General features: G+C 36.1%; 3 protein-coding genes across 4 annotated transcripts; 2 read left to right on the top strand and 1 right to left on the bottom strand.

Moving 5' to 3' along the window:
• Positions 1-8302: 8302 nt before the first annotated feature.
• On the top strand, positions 8303-9911 carry MYB59 (myb domain protein 59). 2 transcript variants are annotated; one of them, XM_021964653.2, is made up of 3 exons: positions 8303-8556; positions 8661-8790; positions 9031-9911. In XM_021964653.2, exons 1-3 carry the CDS (start codon positions 8433-8435, stop codon positions 9560-9562), a joined length of 786 nt encoding a protein of 261 aa, XP_021820345.1. In that variant the 5' UTR covers positions 8303-8432; the 3' UTR covers positions 9563-9911. The 2 variants fall into 2 exon arrangements, with proteins under 2 accessions (XP_021820345.1, XP_021820343.1); XM_021964651.2 differs by having other exon boundaries at positions 8305-8585.
• A 2197-nt stretch (positions 9912-12108) lies between these two features.
• Positions 12109-15423, top strand: LOC110762100 (Protein-tyrosine phosphatase-like, PTPLA). The gene is made up of 9 exons (XM_021964708.2): positions 12109-12475; positions 12550-12635; positions 12725-12772; positions 12859-12944; positions 13562-13615; positions 13690-13757; positions 13895-13941; positions 14065-14156; positions 15015-15423. The coding sequence occupies exons 1-9, from the start codon at positions 12417-12419 to the stop codon at positions 15117-15119; spliced, it is 645 nt and encodes a 214-aa protein (XP_021820400.1). The 5' UTR covers positions 12109-12416; the 3' UTR covers positions 15120-15423.
• A 1176-nt stretch (positions 15424-16599) lies between these two features.
• Positions 16600-17912, bottom strand: LOC110762101 (aquaporin TIP1-2-like). The gene is made up of 3 exons (XM_088254934.1): positions 17712-17912; positions 17225-17475; positions 16600-17113 (listed from the first exon to the last, which is right to left on the bottom strand). Exons 1-3 carry the CDS (start codon positions 17842-17844, stop codon positions 16739-16741), a joined length of 759 nt encoding a protein of 252 aa, XP_088111060.1. The 5' UTR covers positions 17845-17912; the 3' UTR covers positions 16600-16738.
• Between the last annotated feature and the right edge of the window lie 6811 nt (positions 17913-24723).

The following is a 24723-nucleotide window of genomic DNA, read 5'->3' as shown; positions in this document are numbered from 1 at the left end:
TTTCTATTGAAATTTCCGTGTTTTTGGACTACCTATATTTCCGATACCAACGATATTTTAGACCTTGCCTATAAGAAACACCTGCATGAAACGGTGATAGCACCCCGGTCAATAACGTTATATACGTGATAACTTCTCCACGTGATATGACGTTATTGATCGAAAATAGCAAAATAATATTATCCCCATTGCAACCAAGTTTTTCTCTTTTCCCATGGCTGCTACCATACTGTACAGTGTACACAATCAAAACAATCCTTAATTAATTAGTTATTAATACGTAGTCAGCTTTTCAGTTTTTATCAAATTAACAACACACAGTGTTCATATGGTCCTTTGCTCATATCTACCTTTCATCTTATCATTTATTTTTCTGTATTTTAACATATCCCATTTTCATCATGCACTATACTGAAAATGGATGCTCCAAATATAAGACAAAGAGTGACCCTCTTTCTCTCCTGCCCAGCCATTTCTTTTACTTGCTCAAACATGGCAAACATATTATTATCAAAATTCAGACCCATAAGGGTCAAAGGTTATGTGGAGAAAAATTAATTAACGGTGGGGAAAGTTCCACTATCACACAAACTCACGCACCATCCAGATAAGTGCATGCAAAAAGCAAAGCCTTAATTACACCTTTTTTTGTTGTTTACCAACCCAATACTGGCGTCAGATTCATCTCAAAGATGCCTTCTATTTGCAGAAAGAGAAAAAGAAAGAGAAAAAAATGTATATATGCTCAAAAGGATGTTAACAACTACTGATCCTCCCTATTATCTGGAGATTTAGCACGCACGTTAAAAATACTTCCAACCCCTTGAAGTGATGGACTTTTTGCACGATCATCACCTATTCATTTTAAAACACAAATTATAATTTGAAATTAATGCACTTAGATTTGTGGAAGTGATTCCCTATTGCCGTGATCTAGAATTTTTCTCAAATTTGTCGTGCTATATCTGCTGTCTACATAAGAGTTTGAGGATGCAATAAAAAAAATTCCCAAAATAATTCGAATTATACTTTTGTTGGTTAGGAGATACGGTTTTTGCCGACAAGTTTCTGCTGTTGGGTAATGAAGAAATTTCTAGTATTGAAGTGCATGGTTGTGATGTGAAGAAAATGCTAGAATATTATGTGTTTGCACCAACTTTTCCACGATTAGGTTAGATGGCGACTAGCACTTTCTCTTTGTCTTGCAATATTTTCCTTCCATTAAGTATTTCAAATTCGAATCTCTTATGTTAATAATCATAAAAAAGAGTGACGGTTTTCATTTGATTCTTGGTATTTCAAATTCGAATCTTTCTTCTATTTATAATCATAAAAAAGAGTGACGGTTTTCATTTGATTCTTATACCAAAGATGGATTTGTGTTCTCGATTGAACTAACACCTTATAAAACCCAAGTATATAGAAGAAGCTTGAAGGAAACTTGAAAATCGATATTAAGAGACGATACTCTCTTTAACAAATAGGGTTCCATGGGAGATAATGATGCATATATCACATGTCTTCCCCTCATTCCAATTCTCAGTTCCTTCTAGATATCTTGTTCTTGGCAAGCCCTCCTTTTCTCCATGGCTAGAATAATATCATGACAAGCTTATTGTCTCATGCGGTGATGATTGAGCATATCAAGATGTTGACTTGGTTGCCCTATCAAGACATAAATTTAACTGTGGGGATAACCCATGAGGTCACAAACTTACATGCCTTTATATCTCATCCCAAAAATTCCTTTAAAATAAGATGATCATGAATTGAGTGCGTGGACAGCATTGCACTTGTGAGCATATATATACACAAACACAAGTTAATATGATCATGGATGATGCTTATCAGCTTATCTCCATTTCTTAAAGGTGTCTCCATTTTATGGGATAGACGTTGCATTTCTACCCTAACTTATTCTAGAGGTGGTAGACATGACATATCATGAAACGAAGGGCTTAATTCTTTCTAAGAGACAAGATAGATAGCCTTCTTTGTACTATAGCTAGCCTGAAATCATTACATCATGAAATGGCTTCATTTTGTCAATAATATAGACGAAATATCGAGAATATTATCATTTTTTCGAGTCATGGATATTTCGGAATGTATTCATACACATATCGTATAAATATCGACAATATCGACAATAATATCGGAAAATATCGATGTCGATAATTTCACTCACACTTCATCAATATTTTGTCAAAATATTGCTATAATATCGAAAATATCGAAAATATCGATGTAATGGAAAAAATGAAGAAAAAAAAAAACACAAAGCACACACGCAAAGGGGATTCAAACCCCTGCCGTTTCACTCCTCCAACGCCTTAACTACCATGTTGCTTATGTTTTTGTGATAATATGCTAAAATATGTATACTTTTCTAGTTTTGTTTTGAACTATTTTTGCAAAAATTAGATTTTCACATGAGAATGAGAGTCTTTGACCTTTCCCTTTTGGGATGGAATTGAGCGGCTCATGGAAAGAATCCGAGACCCAATCTTCAAATGATTTTGCTTATGAACAACGTCAACCAATCTCGGATCCATATGGGTGGCATGTTAACAATTACATGCAAAACTATTTTGGAGATTTATCATTTGATAACTACTCTTCACAATACACTTACTCTACACATAGAGATGATGAATATAGTGAAAATGTTGAACCTCATAGGAACTCTATGTGGTACTAAGTCACTCATGTATCTTACCATGCAATGTATAAAGTGTAAAATATTGTAGTAATTCATTATATATAAATGATTATGGTGTGTTTAAACTTCTTTCATAAATTACTACATATTTTCTACACTCACAGTGTTTGCCAGCTCGCTATATAATCAACTTAAATCAGTTAAATCCATCATGCAATGCATTTCTTTCCAATTTTTTGTGATAAACTAATAGATAATTGACTAAATAAACATCCTGCAAAGTTTCAATAAAAATTTCCAAGTATTTCTTACAATTTCCGTGGTTTTTATTCAATTTTTATCGATATCGATAATATCCCAATATTTTCATCGAAATTTCTGTGTTTTTGGACTACCGATATTTTCAATACCATTATATTTTAGACCTTGATTGGGACAATTGCTGATTATCCCACATTCCCACTACTACTAGAATCTAATGCTTGATTGAATGGACCCAAATTCTACAATTATTTAATTAATTAATTAAGCTCAGGTATATATGATTCCTTAAAATCTACTTGGCATGCTAAATCTATATATATTCTAAATGCAATATATATAATATGACTAAAGGACACAACAACAGACACACACCCTCAACCAGAAGAAAGGAAGGCAAAGCAAAGTGGAAGTGATCAATTGATATAATTCCAGCATTTTCTTAATGATTCTAATCTTTGATTTGCAATCACTCTTTTCCCTTTGACTAATCATCTCCAGTAGAAGAAGAAAGGTAGAAAAAAAAGATTTCCCCCTTTAGATTCCCAAAAGAAATAAAACCCACTGAAATGTTCATCTGTACAATATGTATTTTTGGGTAATAAAGAGGCTAATTGTCATTAAGAAATGACAATTTGCTTCCTAAAAGTAGTAATGACAAGCCACTTAGGGTAAGCTTGTTAATGATGGTAAAGTTGGCACCATCCCCAGCTATGGGACCGTTATTCCATTCAGATCCATACAATTCTTTCTCTCCCTCCCCCACCACTACTGCAAACAGCAATAGAAAGAACAAGAATTTGTCCTATAATATATTTTACCTTGCTGGACCAAAACGGAAGAAATTTTGCAGCCCTCATCATCATTAGGTTAATCCGTACCGTTTGATTACAAAAAGCAAAACCATAGACAATATTATCATCTTACATTCTTTAAATTATCATGCTAGTTATTATAATCTTAGAGAGAGAGAGAGAGAGAGAGAGAGAGAGAGAGAGAGAGAATACTGGATATCAATGATGTATAATTTGGCTATTTGACTTGGGTCGACTCATTTACACTATCATGCTAGTTATTATAATCTTAGAGAGAGAGAGAGAGAGAGAGAGAGAGAGAGAGAGAGAGAATACTGGATATCAATGATGTATAATTTGGCTATTTGACTTGGGTCGACTCATTTACACAACTAATAGATTTCATGTTCTTACTGAAAGTTTAATGCACTGCACTAACATATGATATGTTAATCTAATCTCTATGTGGTCTTAATGCTCCTCTAACATTTTGGTAATTTTCTTTTGCCACAACATATATTAATCAACTTCTTTCTGTTTTTTTTAATACCATAATTCAATGGGAGAATCATGCCATCAACAGTTTTTACCATCCTTCATTCTAGTAACAAATCACATACGATTGAAAATTATCTCACTTGATTACATGACGAGAGAGAGAGAGAGAGAGAGAGAGAGAGAGAGAGAGAGAGAGAGAGAGAGTTTAGTGGGATGGCCACAAAGCTGTGGTGTACACGTCACACTTCTTGCTGACTAGCCACTTCTTCCTATTCCAGCCCACTACAAGGCACTTTATGCCACTACAGTTCTTCTTTGCTGACATCACCAATTCACCACCACAAATATAATGTTTCTTAATGATGCTAATCGAGGCACATGATGCCATAATCCACTAGTAACATATCTCTTTAATATATACCTTGGTCTTTGTATGGCCATAATTTTATAATTAAGCCTTCTATTTTAAGTTGTCCATCCAGCACCTGTCAAATCTAATATAATATTTCATCAATCAGAGTTCAGAGGAAGGCTAACATTTAGTATTTGATATATCGTCCTCTATGTTAAGGAAATCTAGAAGAAAAAGATCTGTGGTCCTGTGTGCATATAGCATAATGGTCTTAGCTGGGATATGAAGTTTCCTCATCTACCAAAATGGACGAGCATAATACAGATATTCAACACAAATACTCATGACATCTAGTTCAAGTTGCACTAAGGTAGGGTCAGAAAGTGGAAAAATATTTGGGTGTGACGGTCATAAAGTTACCTACTGTAACTTACTTAAGTTTATGAATAGACGACAATATTGATATATGATGAACTTAAAGTAAAATATTGTAAAAGGATACATCTGTTATAGTATGAGTGGATTTATAATATCATACAACGTTGAGAAATTTCTGGCTCGTAGAGTTTATTTTCATTTATACTGATGAATAAAACCCACACCTTTAAATTACAATATCTAACCTAAAATCAAATGAATATTCATTGGATTGTAGCCACGGATATAGATGCATACGCCTGTTAAAACTAACATGCATGTTTTGAATCATATTGAAGTGATACCATAATTGAGATTGAATTGAGACAGGATGAGAGATCTCAACCCACAACTCAGCTCACATATCAACCCGTATCTTTATTTTTAGTCCAAAGTACATGAATTTTCTAAGTTTTTTTAGGAATGTTGTTAATTTCCTTATGAGCCTATACGTATTACTTTATGAAGAAAAAAAAACCCTTTAACTTAGGCCTAGTTTGGGATTGCTATCACTTTTAAAAAAAGTTGCTTCTGCTGTGCTTTGAAAATAATTAGCTGTAAAGTAAAGCAGCTCCATGTTTGGTAAACAATATTTTTAAAGTGCTGTTAGTACAAAAAGCAGTGTAAAACCGTTTGGTAAATTTTAATATAAAATTGTTATAACTGTGAATAATGACTAAAATAGACATAATGTTAAAAGTGTTATGTACTAATCATGTGGTGGTAGTTGTAGTGATGGAGTGGAGGTGGTGGTAGTGATGAAGGTGGAGTTGGTGGTTGTGGGGATGGCGGTTGTGGAGGTGGTGGTGGTGGTAGTGGCAGCGTGGTGGTAGTTGTAGTGATGGAGTGGAGGTGGTGGTGGTGATGAAGGTGGAGTTGGTGGTGGTGGTGGCGGAGGATGAGGAGGAGGATGTGGTGGTGGTGATGTTGGTTGTGGAGGTGGTGGTGGATTTGGAGGTTTTGGAGGAGGAGGTGGTGGTGGTGGTGGAGGAGGAGGTGGGGGTGGAGGTGGTGGATGAGGTGGTAGTGGCAGAGGATGAGGAGGAGGATGTGGTGGTGGTGGTGGTGGAGGTGGTGGTGATGTTGGTTGTGGAGGTGGTGGTGGAGGATGAGGAGGAAGAGGATGTGGTGGCGGTGGTTGTGGAGGTAGTGAATGTGGTGGTGCAAGTGGTGGAGTTGGATGTGAAAGTGGAGGTGGTGTCATTTTTTAAAATGAATGATGGTATTTTGGAAATTAAAAAAATTCATTAAATGTTCATCTCTGCTTCTTTTGAAAGTAGCTTTGAAAAGCAACTCAGAGCCTGCTTTTAAAAGCTACTTTCAAAAGGTCATTGCTTTTAAAATAATCGGGATATTTTCTTTTTACCAAACACCTTAAACTGCTTAACTTTAAAGTGAAGCAGGTTTTTGGCAAAAAAAAACAATCCCAAACGGGGCCTTATACAACCTTAACTTTCTTTCATAGTATACAGCCTATAAGTATTATTTATTATTTTATCAAAGAAAAACTTCATTAACTACTAGCCCATATCACCACAATTAATTATAAACCCAAATAAATCCCACAAACCCAACATAACCGAAACTCTAAAGCAACCAATGAGCCTAGATGTACCCTACCACCACTACCTGAAGAAGCGTCGTTGCAGCCACACCCACCGCTGCATTCGTAACAGATATGAGGAAAATATAATTTACAACAATCTACTTGCGCATAAGAGCGAACAAATAACAAAAACAACAACCTGCCAAAAAACAATTTGGTGATTTGCAGCCTCTTCCATCAAAAACGATATAGAACCAAATTTAGAGCACATAAGCAGTGTTAAAGAGCGGGTTTTGGGAGAATGATTTAATTGAGAACATAGCCCAAAAGGGGTGATGGGGAACTTCAATCTGAGCATGGCTCAGAAGAACTCACCACAAGGAGTTTCTTATTCAAAACGCCCCAGTGACTTATTCACTTACCCAAAAGGAAAAGATGACAAGAGAAGAGAGGAAGGAGGGGCAGTGACGACGTTTCTTCCTCCTCCCCTTTATGGAATTTTCCATTAAGACTCATATAAGAAGAGAGCGACTACAATTTTCTCTTTCATAGTATAAGTTAAGCAAAAGCTTAAGCTCATGAAGGCCAAAAGAAGAAGAAAAGATTTAATTAAGTCGACCATAATTTCCAATTCTTAGAGACTGTGTTTATGAAAATTTGAAATAATCAGCTATCACCAGAGAGTCCACTTGTTAAAGCGAGAAGACAAAGCTAACAAAAGCCCCACGCATGATGAGCTAGCCCTAATCTAAGACTGGTGGTGGGGCAATTGGGTTCTTGTACTCATAAACAGGAAGGAAATGAATCTAGCAAAGCATTTGAAAACATATTTCTGAGAATAATATCTCATACCATTTTCATATTTTAATTGAAAAGGGAAAGGGTCACTTATAGGGCACCACCTTAAAGTACAGTTTCTTCCTATTCCCTTGCTTTTCCAGATTTGTCCTCATATGCTTTATCTTTCCTTTGCCTTCTACACCTTATATGGCGTCTACTGAAGTGTTTAGGGTCACTTACTAGCATCAACATTTCCTCAAATTGGATGAAGGGAGAGGCTCTCTAGTGACTTCCATCAATTTATTCTCTTTTATCCAACCACACCAAGATAAAGCCAACCCTGTTTTATTGTGGACGCATGTCAAGTTTCACAATATATGTTCTGTATCTAGACTGTTGTTGAACTTATCAACGGTTTATATTCACAACTTGATCAATGGTTTATATTCACAATTTGTTTTAATGATGACATTCGTATGTAAATATATATGCAAACATTCATTCTTGGACTATTTTACAATGCAATTTTGTGATCATAATTATTTTTTTTTACGTTGAATATGAAGGTTTATTCTTGTGAAAAATTTGTCAAATCGAGAGTAGTTTGGTAATTTAAAAGAGAGAGAGAGACATAGCAAACCTCTATTAGCAGGCCATATCAACTAATTAGATGACTTATTAATCTTCTAAAAAATGGATCAAATTAGTAATAGTTTTTATTGATGATGATCAAGCTCTTGTTGCTAGACTTTATATGATTTGGTAGTTACACTGTTCCTTGGAGGTCTCTGATATGATCCCATGAGAGTCACACCAACAGATCAATCTCTTACTTCGATTATTGCGTTCATAGTGGCTGACATCAGATCCATAAAGTGCCTTATCACAAAAAAGCATGCGTGCACCACATGGACGGTGAAGATGCAAAATCAGCAAATATTATAATCAAGCAGCCTCTCAGCATGGGAACTGGGGTTGTATATATATCTGTACTGGACATCAAAGTTTCCATGTACAACAACAAGAAGGAGAAAGTAGCAGCAGAACAGAAGCAATCAAAAGACCCAAGGCCACAAGCTTGGGAATCGTAAAAAGAAAAGGGAAAGAGAAAATTTATCAATCATGAAAATGGTTCAAGAGGAAATCATCAGAAAGGGCCCATGGACAGAGCAAGAAGACTTCAACCTGGTGTGCTTTGTGGGCTTGTTTGGAGACAGACGTTGGGACTTCATAGCCAAGGTTTCAGGTTTGAAGGTGGCGGGAGAGAAATAATAGGTATGGTAATTTGGAGATGGTAGGCTTCTCCAAGGAGCTCCCATTTAACCCACCTGGATTAATATTTTGTTGTAGGTTTGAACAGAACAGGTAAGAGTTGCAGGTTAAGATGGGTTAATTACTTGCACCCTGGCCTCAAAAGAGGCAAGATGACCCCTCAAGAAGAGCGCCTGGTGCTTGAGCTCCACTCCAAATGGGGAAATAGGTTTGACCAAAAAAACATAGCATCTAAATTCATCGCTTTGTTTATCATTATCTAACATTTCTTTGAGTATAATATCCTTTGATGAGTAATGTTCAATACTCGGATAGTTTGACGTGTTGTGTTGTTCGACTGTAATTTACAGTCTGACAACATAACATACCGGATATATGTCAAAACCCTTAATTTCAATTCTTTCAATTTGATTTTACTTGATATAGGATGTAATTAAATTTCATGCAGATGGTCGAGAATTGCTAGAAAATTACCTGGGAGGACAGATAATGAGATTAAGAATTACTGGAGGACTCATATGAGGAAGAAGGCACAAGAGAAAAAGAGGGCTGCATCCCCATCATCATCTTCTTCCCACTGTTCTTCATCCTCAAACATCACCTCAACTGAAGGAGGAGCAAGCTTTTATGACACAGGTGGGCTTGAAATCAAGGCATCATCAGGAGCAAAGAAAACTGGTGGAGATCATCAGGAGCAAGAAGATGAAAAAAAAAGGGACCAAAAGGAGTACTCACTTGATGATATATGGAAGGATATTAATCTGCCAGAAGTGAACAGTATTGAACCAGTTTACAATGGCTATAGTGAAGAAGCCTGCAACATTATTTCTTGCCCTTTAATGGCTTCTCCAGCACCATGGGAGTATTGCCCTGACTCTCTATGGAAAATGGATGAAGAGGAAAGTAAGATGTTTCTCCCAACTACAAGTGACCAATTTCTATCCTGTTTTGAATATGGAAAAGCATCTCTAACTGGCTGATTGGGATTTTATTTATTAAGATTTGTTCATATGTGAAATAGGGTCTTAAGGAAAGCTCCTCTAACCTGTATAATAACATGGGTATGATCTCAGATGATCTCTAAGCTCTTTTTTTCTTCCTGAAATCTGGGTCTGGTCTGCACGTCAGCTGCAGATCACTTGTTTTTATGCATTACTTTACTCTAGTTCCTGTCCTCTATATCCTTGTGTGTGTTTTTCAATTTTCAGTGAGGAAGAGAGAACTTCAAATTTACCATATGATGTTGTTGCTGTGGTATGTCCATGGAAGTATGTTGTATATATGTCTTTTGAGATTTAATTTTCAATATCAAGCTGGTTACCATCAGAATTTTTCTTCTTTTAGCTTATTTTATGCTACATAAAATTGTTCTTGAGCAGCTTCATGAAGAACCTTAAGCATTTAATTAATGTCCAATTACTAATACTTTCCCCCAAATTAAACCCATTAAAGCATCATTAAAGAAAAAAAAGGAATCTTGAATTATGAGCATATAAGAACCTTGAGGAAACAAAAAGGTTGTTCAATTTCTAGCTTTCCCAGATTCTATTTTGCTTCTTCTTTTCCATAAAAAAATAGCTGCAGCCAGCCCTTCAAGTTTGTCTGCAACAAGAATCTATAGTAAACAAATTCTGGGTATGCATTAATGAACTGAATTAATTACTAATTAACTGGTTGAAAACCAAGGATTAGCATGTGAACAAGTGGGGGATGAAAATGGATTAATTTTGGAACAGCAATGTCTGTGAAAAGTACGATAAAAAGGAGAGTACACATGCTATCATCCTACCAGGTCCAGCATGGAGAAAAACTCCTTTTGAGGAGTGGTCCAGGTAACATGGTCTTATTAATTATTTGCTAATTAAATCACTAATTTAGTGGTTAGAATAGATGTCCAAATCATTTTCCCATAAGATTTGTTTATTTATTCATATTTGTGGTCCATTTAAAACTGCACAAGCATATCACCCAATAACATCACCTTGTCATGCAAAAGAACATTTAATATTTTTCCTCTCCTGGTGAAAATAAACTCAGAAAGCACTTAAGTTCCAAAGGAAATCTTCTAATGACTTTGCAGATTTAGCCTAAAATCTTTCCAAGAAGAGTTGGGATTTTTTTTATTTTTTACTTTTTCCTTTTGAATATGTATCTACTTCCTAAATTACAAACAGAAATTTATACACAAAAAGGAAAGCCTATATTTATTATTAATGTAGGAAGAAAGTTCAAGAAGTGGCTGTCAACGTGATTCTCACATTGCAATTAAAAAAAAGATATTGTTTGCCTCCTTTCTTGTAAGGAGATTGCCTCCTTTCCTGTAAAGAGATACTCTTCATTTCTGCAAATCACAGTTTGATAGATGTGCAAAAATAATTTATAAAAAAGAAAAAAAGAAAAACTTCTACACACATGTCGCACTGCAAAGAAAAAGAGGGAAGTATTTTCCTACATAAAGACAAATAGAACTCACAATCACTTTTCTACAGTTAGAAGTTAAGGCCACCAAAAGGTAATACAACACACAAGAACTACAGGAAGTGACAGAAAATGCTTAGGCTCTACATTCTCTGTAATAAAAAAAAATCTTAATTTTTTCAAAAATCAACAACCATGTTCTTTGTCAAATCTTTGTTCAGTTTTTATTTCCGTCTTTCCAACTCTAGCATTTCATTGGATTGCACATCAGATTTGACAAAATATGCAGAAGAATATTAACATTATCTTTGTTAGTGCCTAGACGTGGATCCTATTCTGCTGTTCTGATAAGTCAATGCCAAAAGAGTTAATTGAAAGTGAAATAATTGGTCATTTCCAGTGATCATCTTTTGTCGTGCCTGTTTAAAGTGATCATCCTTCCTTTTTTTTATTCTTTTTTTTAAAAAATGAATAAGCTATGTATTTTCCACAAACCATAAGCTACACAAAGTCATGGGGCAAAGAGCTGCTCAAAACCAAACACCAAAGGAAGAAAGCAACAGTATTAAAAAAAACCAATATTCCATCTGCTACAAACTGCAGAACACCTATCAGACAGAGGAAACATTTTACAAAGAGAAAACCTATATTTATGCATCGTTTTCAATTTTCTCAAAGATACGATCTTCCGTGATACACTTCAGGGCTGTTTTTCCTTTCCAACCATGTATGATAGATGATATCATGATAGCACTCTCCAAGCTGATTTAACAAGAAAGAATAATGAGGCCATTTCTTTGTCCAAATTCTCTGATGAGGCTATGTTCAGTTCACAGAATCTATGATTTATGGTTTTAATGAAGCCTTTGCGCGCGTGAACACACACACAACAAAAAGAAGAAAAAGAAATGGAATTTCTACAAATAAAACAACATAGTTTAAAGTAGAATATCACTTATATATAAATAACAACATGATTTAAGACATATACAAAATCAATAGAGTCTAAGAACACTTCAAAATCCCCTTAATCTAATATCGCTTCTATCAAAAGAAAAAAGAAACGAAATAGCCCACTCTTATGCTACAAGTCATGGAGGTTCGAACTACTAGTCTACTCGCACACACTGCTAATGTGTCATGGAGGTTCGAACTACTAGTCTGCTAGTCAATGCCATTTTTCACAAGGCTAGACCGCGGTAGCCGAAATAACCCACGTACTCTTAAATATGGGGAAAATGACAGGTAATGAAACTCAGGCCCATCCTGCAGTTTCTGTTTCTGAAGCCCATAAATATCCCTGGCCCAGTTGGGCCCAATCCAAAGAGTCAACGACAACTACCACCATTAACTAACCCGCCAAGTCGCCTACACTCTTAGTCCAACGGTTGGAATTTGGGAAGAGTTGAAGGCACAATGCCAAAGCTATCCAACCTCTATCTCTTGGCCTACAACTCTCTTCAGGCCGTTGCCTGGTAAAGCGCTCAACAGTAAAACCCACCTCCCAAAATTTCAAATATTTGTTGCTGATATGAAATTTCCATTGCAGGGCAGTTTGTCTCGCTTTAAGCTTGAGCAGCTTTGTCTCCACCAAGGCCGTCAATGGAGCTTATGCTTCTGCTGGAGACCTCATCTGTCAGTAATTTTTTTTGTGGATTTGTGATTGAATTGAACAAAGAATTGGTTTTTCTTTTTAATCAAGTTTTGTGTCTTGATCACTGCAGATTTTCTACAAATGGTTCAGTTCTTGGAAGTTATGCACGGAGCCATTGGTAGGTTTTCTGAGACCCAATATTTATATGTTTCTAAGTTTATTATGATTACGAGTTTCATGCTTATTTGTGCTACGAAATTGGAGGTCTTGTGCCGAGTGGAGTGGTGTTTCCTCTGATGCAATGGGCAGGAAGGGCTCATTTTCTGTTTGTTTTGCGCCAAACCCATGAGGTTATTTCTATCCCTTTTTTTTCTTTTGTTTTCTTATTTGATTTTAAGCATTAAAGTACCTTTCTTGTGCGATTTATGGGTTTTGTTATTGAGACTTGAGCTCCCCTTGAAAGGTGAGATTGGTAAAAGGGGAAGGAGCAAGTACAGAATCTGTTGATTTCTTAGGGCTGCTTGTTTGTGCAATGGCCATAATATATAAGCATGGGCTTGAATGCATATATGCTTATTTTATTGTTAGGGATTTGAAGACCTTGATCCTCAATTCTTAAGATCAAATAAATTAAGGACACTTGATAAGCACAACAAAAAACCAGAATTTTTACTTGGTTAACCCCAAACTGGGTTAAACCCACACGGGTGATTTGGGTTTGAATCAAATAAACGAAGAAGCAGAAGAGTATTACAATCCAGAGCATATGGGTTCTTCCTCACACAAGAATAATCTCTTCCCTTGTTCTCAATAAACCCCAACCTCACTCAAGCAAAATTGCACCAAGAGAAATACTAAGTTCTGAAATTCTGAAGAAATGCTTAATTCTTGTCAAAATCTCAACGTTTATGAGGTGTGCTTGTTGTGCACAAATTAATCGCAGTCCATTGTTTTGAGCATTTTGTAGGTCCAAGAGTCGCCATCAGTTTTCATAACGTTTGTTGCTTGGAGCCTAAGTGAGGTAAGTTGGCTCAAAAAAATTTCTACAATCAAATTTCAGTGAACTAAATAATAAGATCACGAACCTGTATGCAGGTTATTAGGTATCCACATTATGCTTTTAACTGCTTGGGAAGTTGCCCATCATGGATTACCTATCTCAGGTTCTACTCTTTCTAATTATGATGATAAACTCAAAATTCATATACAAGCAACCAACGAAATTCTACGCAACAAAAAATTATACAATACAAGTAGAAAGGATTTTATTTGCAATAACAATACTTTTGCGTTTCACTAGGTACACTGCATTCATTGTCTTGTATCCTCCAGGGATGGCTGGTGAAAGTAAGTTCATAGTTTCCATTAGTCTTTGGTTTCAATTTTTTATTGTATGAAAAAATCCTGTCCCCCCGCTGCCCCACCTTTCCTCCCTCTCCTTCTCCCTTGATTTTTGTGTTTACAATGCAGCCTGGCTTATGTACCAAGCACTTCCTTTTGTAAAGAAGACGAGCGTCTTCCCAAATTTCTTTGCTGGCCTCAGCTATTATAACTTTCTGAGGGTATGTTCTGATTTTTTTTACCATGAGCTTCAATATATATGCTTCTTCTTTCCACCTTGCCAATTAGGCACTCATGGTATAGGGTAGGTCCAGAACTTTTGTATAATTTGACTAGACTAAGTGTTTACTTGACATGAATTTTTGGTTACTGTAAGTAAATTCCTAATAGGATAGGATAATTTGGAAATTTGCATGCTATGCTGGGATGTGGTTGGGATTCCTGTTATTAGGTTTTGGTTGGGAATCTAAAACTGAAGTGAGCTTCACATTCTTGCAGGATCTATCAATTCTTAACAATTTCATCTGTGTATTTACACTTAGTGGACGTATTTCTTTTGTTTCCCTGTTAGCTAAGAAATGATGGATTCAGAAAAAATCTACCACCTTCTTGGCTGGTTTTGGGTGTGAACCCCCTATTTGAAGGGCTGGATTTGGGTTGGAGTTGCAGTATCCCCATCTTGCTCCATAGCCATTCCTAATTCCAGGATGGACATGCATTACTTGGATTGAATTTATTAATCATAGTTCCCCATGAAAGAAAAAAGAAAATGTCATACTTGGTTCTCACATTTTATAGTTTCCAAGACCTTTCAATATCCGACCTACAGGAAACTATGCCATGGTTTTCTTGGTCCTCCAGTAAGATAGACTTGCAACAACCCCTTTAAGTTATATTCCTCTTTAAATCTTACCTGTGGTTCCCTCAATAAATGGTTTTAGTCCTCAGTGCACACGTATCAGACACAAGGGAACTGTCTCCCTTCGATTTCTAACAATGACCCAACTAGTATTTCAATTGTTTACTATTTTAAATAAATATATCTATGTGTTTAATATCATTGGAATCTTCTTATTTAGGTTTTGCTTGTCTGCTACCCATTCCTCTGCTTGAAACTTTACCTGCATATGTTCAAGCAACGCCGATCAAAGCTGGGTAAACACCCCAAGAAGAAGAAAAGGTGAAGGACCACAATTTTGTAGATACCAATTGAATGCCAGTTTCTGGTGATTCAGGAACACACATTTCATAAAGAGAGGCATGTATTGGCTTTTAATTGAATTCTTTCAGTGCATTTCTTGATTCATTCTCCTCTTCACACTACGTAATTATTGAAGTCTAAAATGTCTCTCCAATGTATTTTAGATGCCTGATCAACGTTGTCAAGTCTGTCCAGACGATGTCATAATTGGTTACGACGTTGATTGATTAGGCAGTCCTGGCATTGGTGATATTAAAATCTGGAAATAAATTGTATTTGGCACTTGATATGTTGGATTTCTGATGCATGTAGTAGTGGAGTTGTAGCTTGAAGTTCTAATAATTCATAGCAGAAGTCTAATCTAGTTAGTGAAACATGCTACATATTTGTGTTGAGAAACTGGTTTTTTTTCCCTTTACAACTCTTGTGGATGGAGTCTGAAAAACAAAAATTAATAAAATGAGGAAGTAGTTTTTTCATCTGTTTTCTAGGTAAAGCTCTGTATGTGGTCCCATCCTCAGTATAGTTTTAGATTTACTAATTAAAGCAAAACTAACTACTCATGCTACATGTTACATGGTAAATATGCAAGTTTAGTTTCAATTCCTCTACCTGCTTCTTCCCTTTCTCTGTCACTATTCCCGTCAAGGCCCCCAGCTTAGGTTGACTGAACCGGATGGAACTAGTGCCTAGCGAGCAGGGTGACAGCCCCTTGTATAGCTTGGAGCCTTGAAGCTTACCATATTATTATGAAAAGGAAAAAGGACAGGATGCCAACTAAAGGTATGCTTGTAATCTAATTGCACATTTCTATTATGAGCTCTAAAGCTGTGTCAGTAGGTCAACCTATCTTCTACTTAGACAGTTTGAAGTGCCCCCCTAAAATTAACATGTTGAAATTCACTGCGTTCATCACTATCACTTTGCTCATTTTCCACAGGTTATCTCCATTACCCTTTTCCCACTCGATATCTTGAGCACTTGTTGTTTCCCTCTTTTCTCTGTAGCAAATCCTTAGTCTCTTCAAGCTCTGTTGTCCTCTTATCGTCGACACTGTCTCAAAGCTTTTAATTATTCTCATTGTTGTAGTAGGTATATATAGGACAACTAGCTCTGTGTCCAAGCTTCCTCTTGAGTCCCTTGGCTTGCAGGTTAGGGTGGGTTGAAGAGTGATCCATGTGCTGGAGTTTTAATAATCTAATTCAACTTGTTTTATGGGGCATAACAGCATCACTAGACTTTGCTGCTAGCATGACACATCCACATTAGTGTGGTCCAAAGGCCGGTCTGTATTGTAGGGCATAAGTTGTGGTTAGCCTTTTGGTGGTTGTTTTGGGATGACTTAGCCGCCCTATTATCTGTTAATTTACTCAGTAGCTGACTAATTAATTGCTCTTATTTTAGTCAAGCACATGTGCCTCTTTGCACCTAAAACGTTTTTTAAACTGAACACAAATTGCACAGAAACAAAACAATACAAAGTCCACTGGAATTCAACAATTAACAACATCCAAATACAAACATCACCAAACCACCCACAGCATTGAGACAAAACCCCATTTCATCACTTGAACTGAAAGGAAAAAAAAAACTTGAAATTGCTTAGTAGTCTGTGGTGGGGAGCTGCTCATGTGTGTCTGGGGTGATGTAGATGAGATCGTAGACGAGGGCAGCAATGGCAGCACCTACGAATGGGCCGAGCCAGTAGACCCAGTGGTTGTCCCATGTCCAGCTGACGACAGCGGGTCCGAAGGAGACTGCTGGGTTCATGGATGCACCATCAAAGGCACCAGCAACCAAGATGTTGGCACCAACAATGAAACCAATTGCAATGGGGGCAATGATGCCTATGTTGCCCTTCTTTGGGTCAACAGCTGTGGCATAAACTGTGTAAACCAGACCAAAGGTGATCACAATCTCCATCACCACAGCATTCCATACACTCACACCGCTTGATAGGGAGAAAGCAGATGTTTCCTGCATCAGATCAATTAACAACATCAATTAATCCCTTGATAAGAAAGATTTTTTTTAATTTTTTTGGGTTGGTGATTGAGAGTTTTTAGTGGGGATGAGTTAGTGGCTTACCAATCCACCGGTTGCAAACTTGAGAAGCAAGCAAGCAATCACGGCTCCAAGCAACTGGGCAATCCAGTACAAAATAGACCTGATGAGAGAGATGTTGCCGCCAATAAAGGCACCAAATGTGACAGCAGGGTTAACATGACCGCCAGAGATGTTTGCTGCAATGGAAACCGCCACGAAAAGTGCAAAGGCATGGGCCAAGGCAGCGGCTATAAGGCCAGCCGGTGTAGTTGAAGCATCGTTAGTGAGCTTGTCTGTCAAAGCACCAAATATAAGATTAATAAGCATACGTACTAATGAACAATAAACAAAATGTTCCTTTGTCAAACAGTCTCATATGTTATGTTATCGAATCATCACTTTAACATCGAGTATATGGATGCGTGTTTAAAGAATATGGTTAAGATTCACAGTTTGACTTTTATGATGTGTTGAAAAAAGAGAAAGAAATTGGGAAATGAAAAACAAGGTGACAAGGTACGGGACATACTGAAAGCCATGCCAGAGCCTTCACCAGCAAAAACAAAGATGAGAACTGAGATGAACTCAGCAAGAGCTGCTTTGAGAGCATCTGGCTGCCCAAACTCAGCTGGGTTTCCAATTGCAATTCTAGAGACAGGCATTTTTGGAAATTTGGATTTTGACTTAATCAAAAAGCCTTATAGCAAATCCAAATTCACAAGAGAGAAGAAGCTGCTTTTGCTTTGATTGCTTTTGGTTAGTGTCATTGTGACAGTTATATATAGGGGTCCTTAAACACAGGGTTAACGGCCGATAACCGGACCAGCCGGTTTCCATCCGGTAACAGCTGAAATTCAACGACAAGTACAATTGGCGGCCACCTGTCATTGTTTGGCTGGGCTAGTAGGCGGGCCTCCCATTTGTTCCCATCATGCCACGTGGACGGCTGATGTGACTTGGAGGCTTGAGTGATCAGCATGATGGAGAAATTTGATCACACTCACCGGCCAATGTTTTGGGTTTGCGCCTTTGCGGTTGTGGGTCCTCCAATGATTGTTTGTAATTTTTGACCGACCATTATTATTTTATTTGTAATTTTTTTGGCTAATGCGATTAGTTGTAATGGCTTCACTTCATTGTCACCCTAATCATTAACTAAGACATAATTATGAACATAGTTATAGTGATTAAAATCTAGGTATTTTGTTCTTGAAAAATTGTAATTACACACGGCAAATACGATTTGCTTGAGTGTTGCGAGTTGAAATAAACGCTTTTTATCACATACGTAACAAGATTCTACTCGACTATTTTTAAAATAAGTAGAGACCTACTTTTCTTATAGTGGCATTAATTTTTATTATTTCAATTATGAACAAAACAAATGCTTTACACCGAAGCATCTTTTTGTACTTATGAAGAATTAATTCAAAATGGGAACGAGGGCCGGGGGGATTAGCAATGGTATATTCTTTAGGATTAGGTTGTTTGTATATGTAAATAGATAATTTTTTGGCCTACGTAACGTGCAATATCATCACCTCCTGTCCCCTTTTATATTTTTGGGTTTTGGTTATCACCTATCCATTAGGTTTCTCTAATCCCTTTTTAAAATGAAAACGACGAACTGTCGTCGTCACTTAATAATGAGAAGCAAATAAGCAAAAGACATCAAATTCTCATGGGAATTGAATAGCAAAGCATGCCATCTGTCTAATTATACGTATTTTGGTTGACCAAAAAGCTTTTTAAATTCATTAGTACTAGGTAAGTTTAATGTTGGACACTATCAATTGAACCGTAGTTAATTTGACTCGGTTTGATTTTGCCCTATTTGGAAATCGCCTAAACCGAACCAAAATGCCTCCGTAAATTTTATTGTTTATTGTCACTTTGTATTTTTATATTGGTTATCATTATTTATTATTATATTTCATCTCATACGTTGATATCAACTATTTAATACCAAAAACAAAAATATCTAAACTATTTGAGGTTGACTTCATCTTCCTCTCAAAATTTATCCATCTTTGCTAGTAAGAAGTTCTCTCAACTACTACTAGTTTGATTCATGTAAGAGAATATATTAGTTTGACCCAAGTGTGCTAGTTTGAGGCTTAAACACGGAACCAATTTGAATTGTGATGTTATATTGGCGCGATGCGTGATTTAAGACCTAAACCAAATCAAACTGAACCGTTCCATCCATCTCTTAAATAGAATTCAAAGTAATGAATAGAGATATAAATAAATAAATAAAATGTGGTTAGATCTTAGGAGTAGACTTTTCATTCCTTTATTTTTCTTTGACATCTCTAGCGTTACTCCTTGGTGGTAGGGACCATATAGTATGTGGCCACCATCTTCTCTCCTTCCCGTGAGTGAAGGTAGAACATGATTTCTTCAAATGTCATTCTTTGCTGTCATGTGCCATTATACAATTCCACAACTACTCCTATGGTTTGTAGTATGACATCTCTATTGATTATATTGTGAACGTGGGGAGGGAAAGAATATTAAAATTAAATATTGATTAAGTGGGTAATGCATGAGATGAACTTCATATTTGTCTCCACTTCAACCACATTAATTATTATTAATCACGAGACTATAATTTATCCAAAGCCGACCACAATGATATGTATGAGCTTTTTTAATTCTTAATGTTCAGTTTCATTCGTATTGATATTGTCTGCGAATATAATGGATCAAGTTCCATGGGGTTTCATTAAATTAATGCCTCTCTCTCTCTCTCTCTCCCTTTTTCTCATTTTTGTAGTTTTAATATCTTATCTGTTCATTAGTTTAACTATAATGGACGGCTCACGATCACTAATCATAATTAAGGTTCTCTCTCTTTTGTAGTTTATAGTTTCTTGGATCAGATCTGAGTTGAATTGAGAGAGCTTGGTAGCACACTTGGGTTGAGCTGAGTTGTCAAAATTCAACCAAATTCGTTTCGAGGCAACTTGTAAATGCCAGATTATCAATCTGGTTTTGGATCATATATATGGATAAATAATGACTTGGATCACATGCCAAGAGGAGAGACATTGTGCAGAATGTGCAGCTGCTAGAAGGTTTTGTTTTTCCCCAACTTGGACATACTTCCTTGGCAGTATTTTAGCAACTGATTCGTATTCGATAACAAGTATATTTGTTTTTACTCCGTCGATTTAGATCATACATTCAAATAAAAATTTATTTCGTTAGTGTTATACATAACATGAGCACCAATTTTGAGGATGAAAATTTCAGTAATGTCAAGGGCACCAATATTTTGTTTTCAAGCCGTATAAACGCATAACATGACAGTCATTTCGTTTTCGTAATCTTTAATCTTAATGGTGAGCTCATGCATATGGACATTGGCATTTTTGTTTTAGAATATGCCCTAGAAAAAATTGAAGTGGTTGACACTTTTAGTTTATACTTTTGGTATTCTTAAATGGATATTGCTTGCCTCCTTTCTAGCATCATAGTTTGACATATATGCAAAAATAATTCTCAAAAACACGAAAAGAAAAACTTACGCACACATGTTACATGAATATAAAAATTACTACTGACATGGTAAGGAGGGAAGTATTTTCCTTCTTACCGAACAAGTTACAAGTAGCTGCAAGGCCCAAAGAACAAATTACAGAAAATATCCAACAGGCCTATAGCCCAGAAAGAACGATGAAACAAACTAACAAACCCAACAGGAGGAGCAAGAAAAAGCAAAGGGCTAAACCCACACCCAACTTGATGATGGAAATTCATGTCTAAAAATCTTGTTTGTTTCTCCGTCCATCAGATGAAGCTGCTTAACAAATGAAAAACAAAGGCAAAGCTAATAAAGAAACCAAACGACACCAGACTTACCTAATAAACGAGAAAAACTTACGTAGAATCGTTATACCACGTTATCATACTTATATGGCGACTCCCAAAACCACTCGTGAAAGCGTAATTTGTTTATGTTTTGATACTCAAATACTAAAATTTGTATATTGTGACACCAAATGAAAAACTTTCCTTTTATGTTCACAACAGTCGTACCAAAAAAATAAATTTGATCATTCATAACAGCTTGCCTCAAAGGTTGTGGCAAGTGTTTGTATTTTTATGGTAAATGTTTGAGCTTGACTTTTGACCTTTAATCACTTATGTAATACAAGCACTCTTTTCCATCATTTTCTTCTCGAAAAACCATGTTGGTGTAAAACTAAGCATGGATTCCTTATGGGCCCTAATGGGCCATTAAAACTGACAAAGTGATAGGCTCAATCCCAATGGCCCCATACAAACATAACTAAGCATATGAAGAAATCTAAAAATCATGCAAAATGATTAATGATTTTGTTAATTAGAAAAACAATCGTACACCTTTTGAATTATTATGACAATTTTATTATTTAAATTTTTTTACTTTAAAATTGGTCGGTTTTCATGATTTTATGCGTATTTCACTCGCGTTACACCAAATATGCAAAGTCTAACACAATACATAACAAACATGCTACATCACTAAATAAAGTAATTATGTATTTCTTTGGCATAGCACATTACTCTTGTTGAGTGAGTGGGACATGATCATCTAGAATCAAAATCTCTTTTTCTAAAAGCTAAATTCGTTTTTCACATTGCCAACCCTAGCCACCAACTAATTAATCCAATTACAATTTGAAGGTATATATAATTGACACTTGAGTCATGCAAACTTGAAAATGAGAGACAAAGACAAAGCTATAGTTTCCCTTTCCGTTTGCCGTCACACACCTACTCATGCACCAAACTTAGCCCTTATCTTTATGATCAAGTGCCTTTCCCACAACAGACATCAAAAAGAGCATTTGCTAGCGATCTCTCCTGTTCAAACATTGGACCAATCTTTTTACTCTTTAAAGCTAGACCAAGAGCATAAACACTTCCTTTTCCTCATGCACTCCATGCAGTCAAACCAAACACCAACCGAATTGTTTGAACAATTTGGTCAAACCCTAGTTGAAATCGGAAAAGCACTTTTTGTGCAAAAGTCGATTGGTTTTGTATACATGTAAATTTTATTAGTAGAGTATCCAATGAAAGGCTATGATCTGATTATACTTAATCATTGTTTAATTTAATCACCCACTTAAAAAAAATTTAAAAGGGTGAATTGCCAAAATGATCACCCACCATAATCGTCATAATGGCAGACAATGGCCCAAGCCATGATAACTCTTATTTGGTACCGTAAAGGTAACATACTCAAGTCATATTGATGCAATGTAGGTTGTTTGATATAATTGCAAGGCATTTTTACTATTTACTTTTCCATTTGACAGCCCAAACTCGTAATAACTTTGGCTTGAGTCAACTTCCATCCCTATTATGACAAAGCATCTAATTAGAGACCTGGTTCATTGAGAGTCAACTCTTAATACCGTTACTACAATAGTAAATCAAGTGACATGTAGCTCAAGTAGTTAAAAGCGTTTATGTTTTCACTCCCGAGATCTTGCGTTCGTTTTCTCACTTCTCCAATGATGGTTGTAGTAAACAGTTGATGAGGACTAACTCGGAAATAAGTTGATACTAGTGTTAATTTATCTACCGCATTGTAGACCACATCTTTAGTAAAAGTGAGAGCTATTTGCGTAAATAGATCCATGCATATAAATTTGGCACATTTAATTTGAGGCTTAATTTGGATGGAGGGATTCCAAATTTATGGATTTAGGCGACGTTAATTATAAGGTAAAACTGATTGTGTCAAGATTTGGACAAGAAAGAAAGAAAGAAAACAAATGGATTTCAAATGATTGCTTGCCTGTAGTCATTTCAAATACATTCAATCTAATGTGGTTCCTCAATTTTGTAGCAAATTTAACCTTGTTGTCAAATCCAAATATCCTTTCTTTCTAATCCCTCTATCCAAATAGAGCCTTATTGTTACCCAATATTGCTTTAAAAGCTAGCTGGTGCATGAAGCACAAAAGTCAAGAGGTGAACAAGAACAATATGATTCATGAACATGAAGTTACAATTAGGGAACATGGGCATTGGATTGGTTATTGAGGAGAGCATAAAGCCCTATTCTTTTCTTCTTTCTTCTTTTCCTTATAAAGTTGGGCGTTGGAAGGTATAGATTAATGAGCAGCCTATCCATCTAGCATTCACAAGAACAGTGTAACGGAGACGAATTTAAATAATATTCTATCGCTTATCATCAACAACAACAAAAAAAAGAAAAAGAAAAAAAGAGAGATCTAGAAGAGATATTTGCCGGCCAGGGACCAATAAACAATTTTGGTAAGCACTGGAGTGAAGCACAAGATAAAGACCACCTTATATTGTGTTTTGGGCACTATACTAGAATGTTGAAATCTTCACATACAACAAGCAACCAATGAAGTATACGTATTGTCATGTAGATTGACTCAACCCATTGCATTGCGTACAAATCAAAATCAAACTAATATAGTTCAATTCAATAAAATTACATTATCTACAAAATCCAATTCTTAACATTATTTTATCATCCAACAGTTTGGTATGTCAATATTACATTCAAATAAAAATCAATTTTATTAATAGTTGAAACAAGTAGTCTAACACGGGTATATTTGAGTTCGAATTCTCTGTTTATATTTTCTAAATTATATGCAACTGCTCAAAATATTCTCAGGGATTGACCCATAAAAGAACAGAGGCTAACTCTGATACAAACCCTAAACCCTAAATCTTAAACCCGAAATCACGATATATAACAACACATTGGAATAAAAGCAAATGATGCTATATTTCGCAAAATTGAGGAATTTTTATAAAAACTTGACTTGTAAGAATCCTTAGAAAAAACCATTTTTTTCTCCCTTCAACGGGCCTGGCTATGGCAATGCCGTTTGTAGACTGCTTTCCATTTTATCAAGGAGGACCGACACTGGAGGAGAACCGTTCCACTGAGTCACCGTATACAATTGAGAGAGTCTCGACTCGGGGTCAATTTTCTTCTCCTTCTTCGAAGATGCTTGACCCAGGCGTCAAACCCCAATTGGCCGCTGGCCGTAGAGCAAACGACGGACAATCGCATGTGCCTCGCCGCACGGTGGACAAAGACAAACTGTAGTGCCACGTGTGCGACTTCGACTTTGGGTTCTACACGTGTCGCTCGTCGATGGTCCTCACATGACTCGTACCTAATCGCCATGTGCAGCTCCGCTACACGACAATCACATCGGCTTGCTGCACCAGTGTTTATGATAAGGACCCTCTTAATTAATTCATTCATTATCGCTAATTATTATAAGTACTTAATTACATTTATCAAATTATGAAAAAAAAAAAATTGTTGGAATCAAATTATGAATTATTATAATATTGTGGTAAGGTGCCAAAAAGTGCTTAGAGGAAAAAAAAAAAAAAAAAAGATTCTCACTTAAGTGGTAATGACACCGTTTAATTATGAAGAGCAAAAAGAATGGTGATTTCTTTTTCTATTTTTTTTAAATAAAATAATATTTCCTATTGAAATATGCGATAATGTACTAAACTCACGTACATTACATGGATAC

Source organism: Prunus avium, chromosome 6 (assembly GCF_965620075.1).
Source record: "Prunus avium chromosome 6, drPruAviu1.hap1.1, whole genome shotgun sequence".
In the NCBI taxonomy this organism is placed as follows: Eukaryota; Viridiplantae; Streptophyta; class Magnoliopsida; order Rosales; family Rosaceae; genus Prunus; species Prunus avium.
This window is presented reverse-complemented; position numbering and strand designations above follow the sequence as displayed.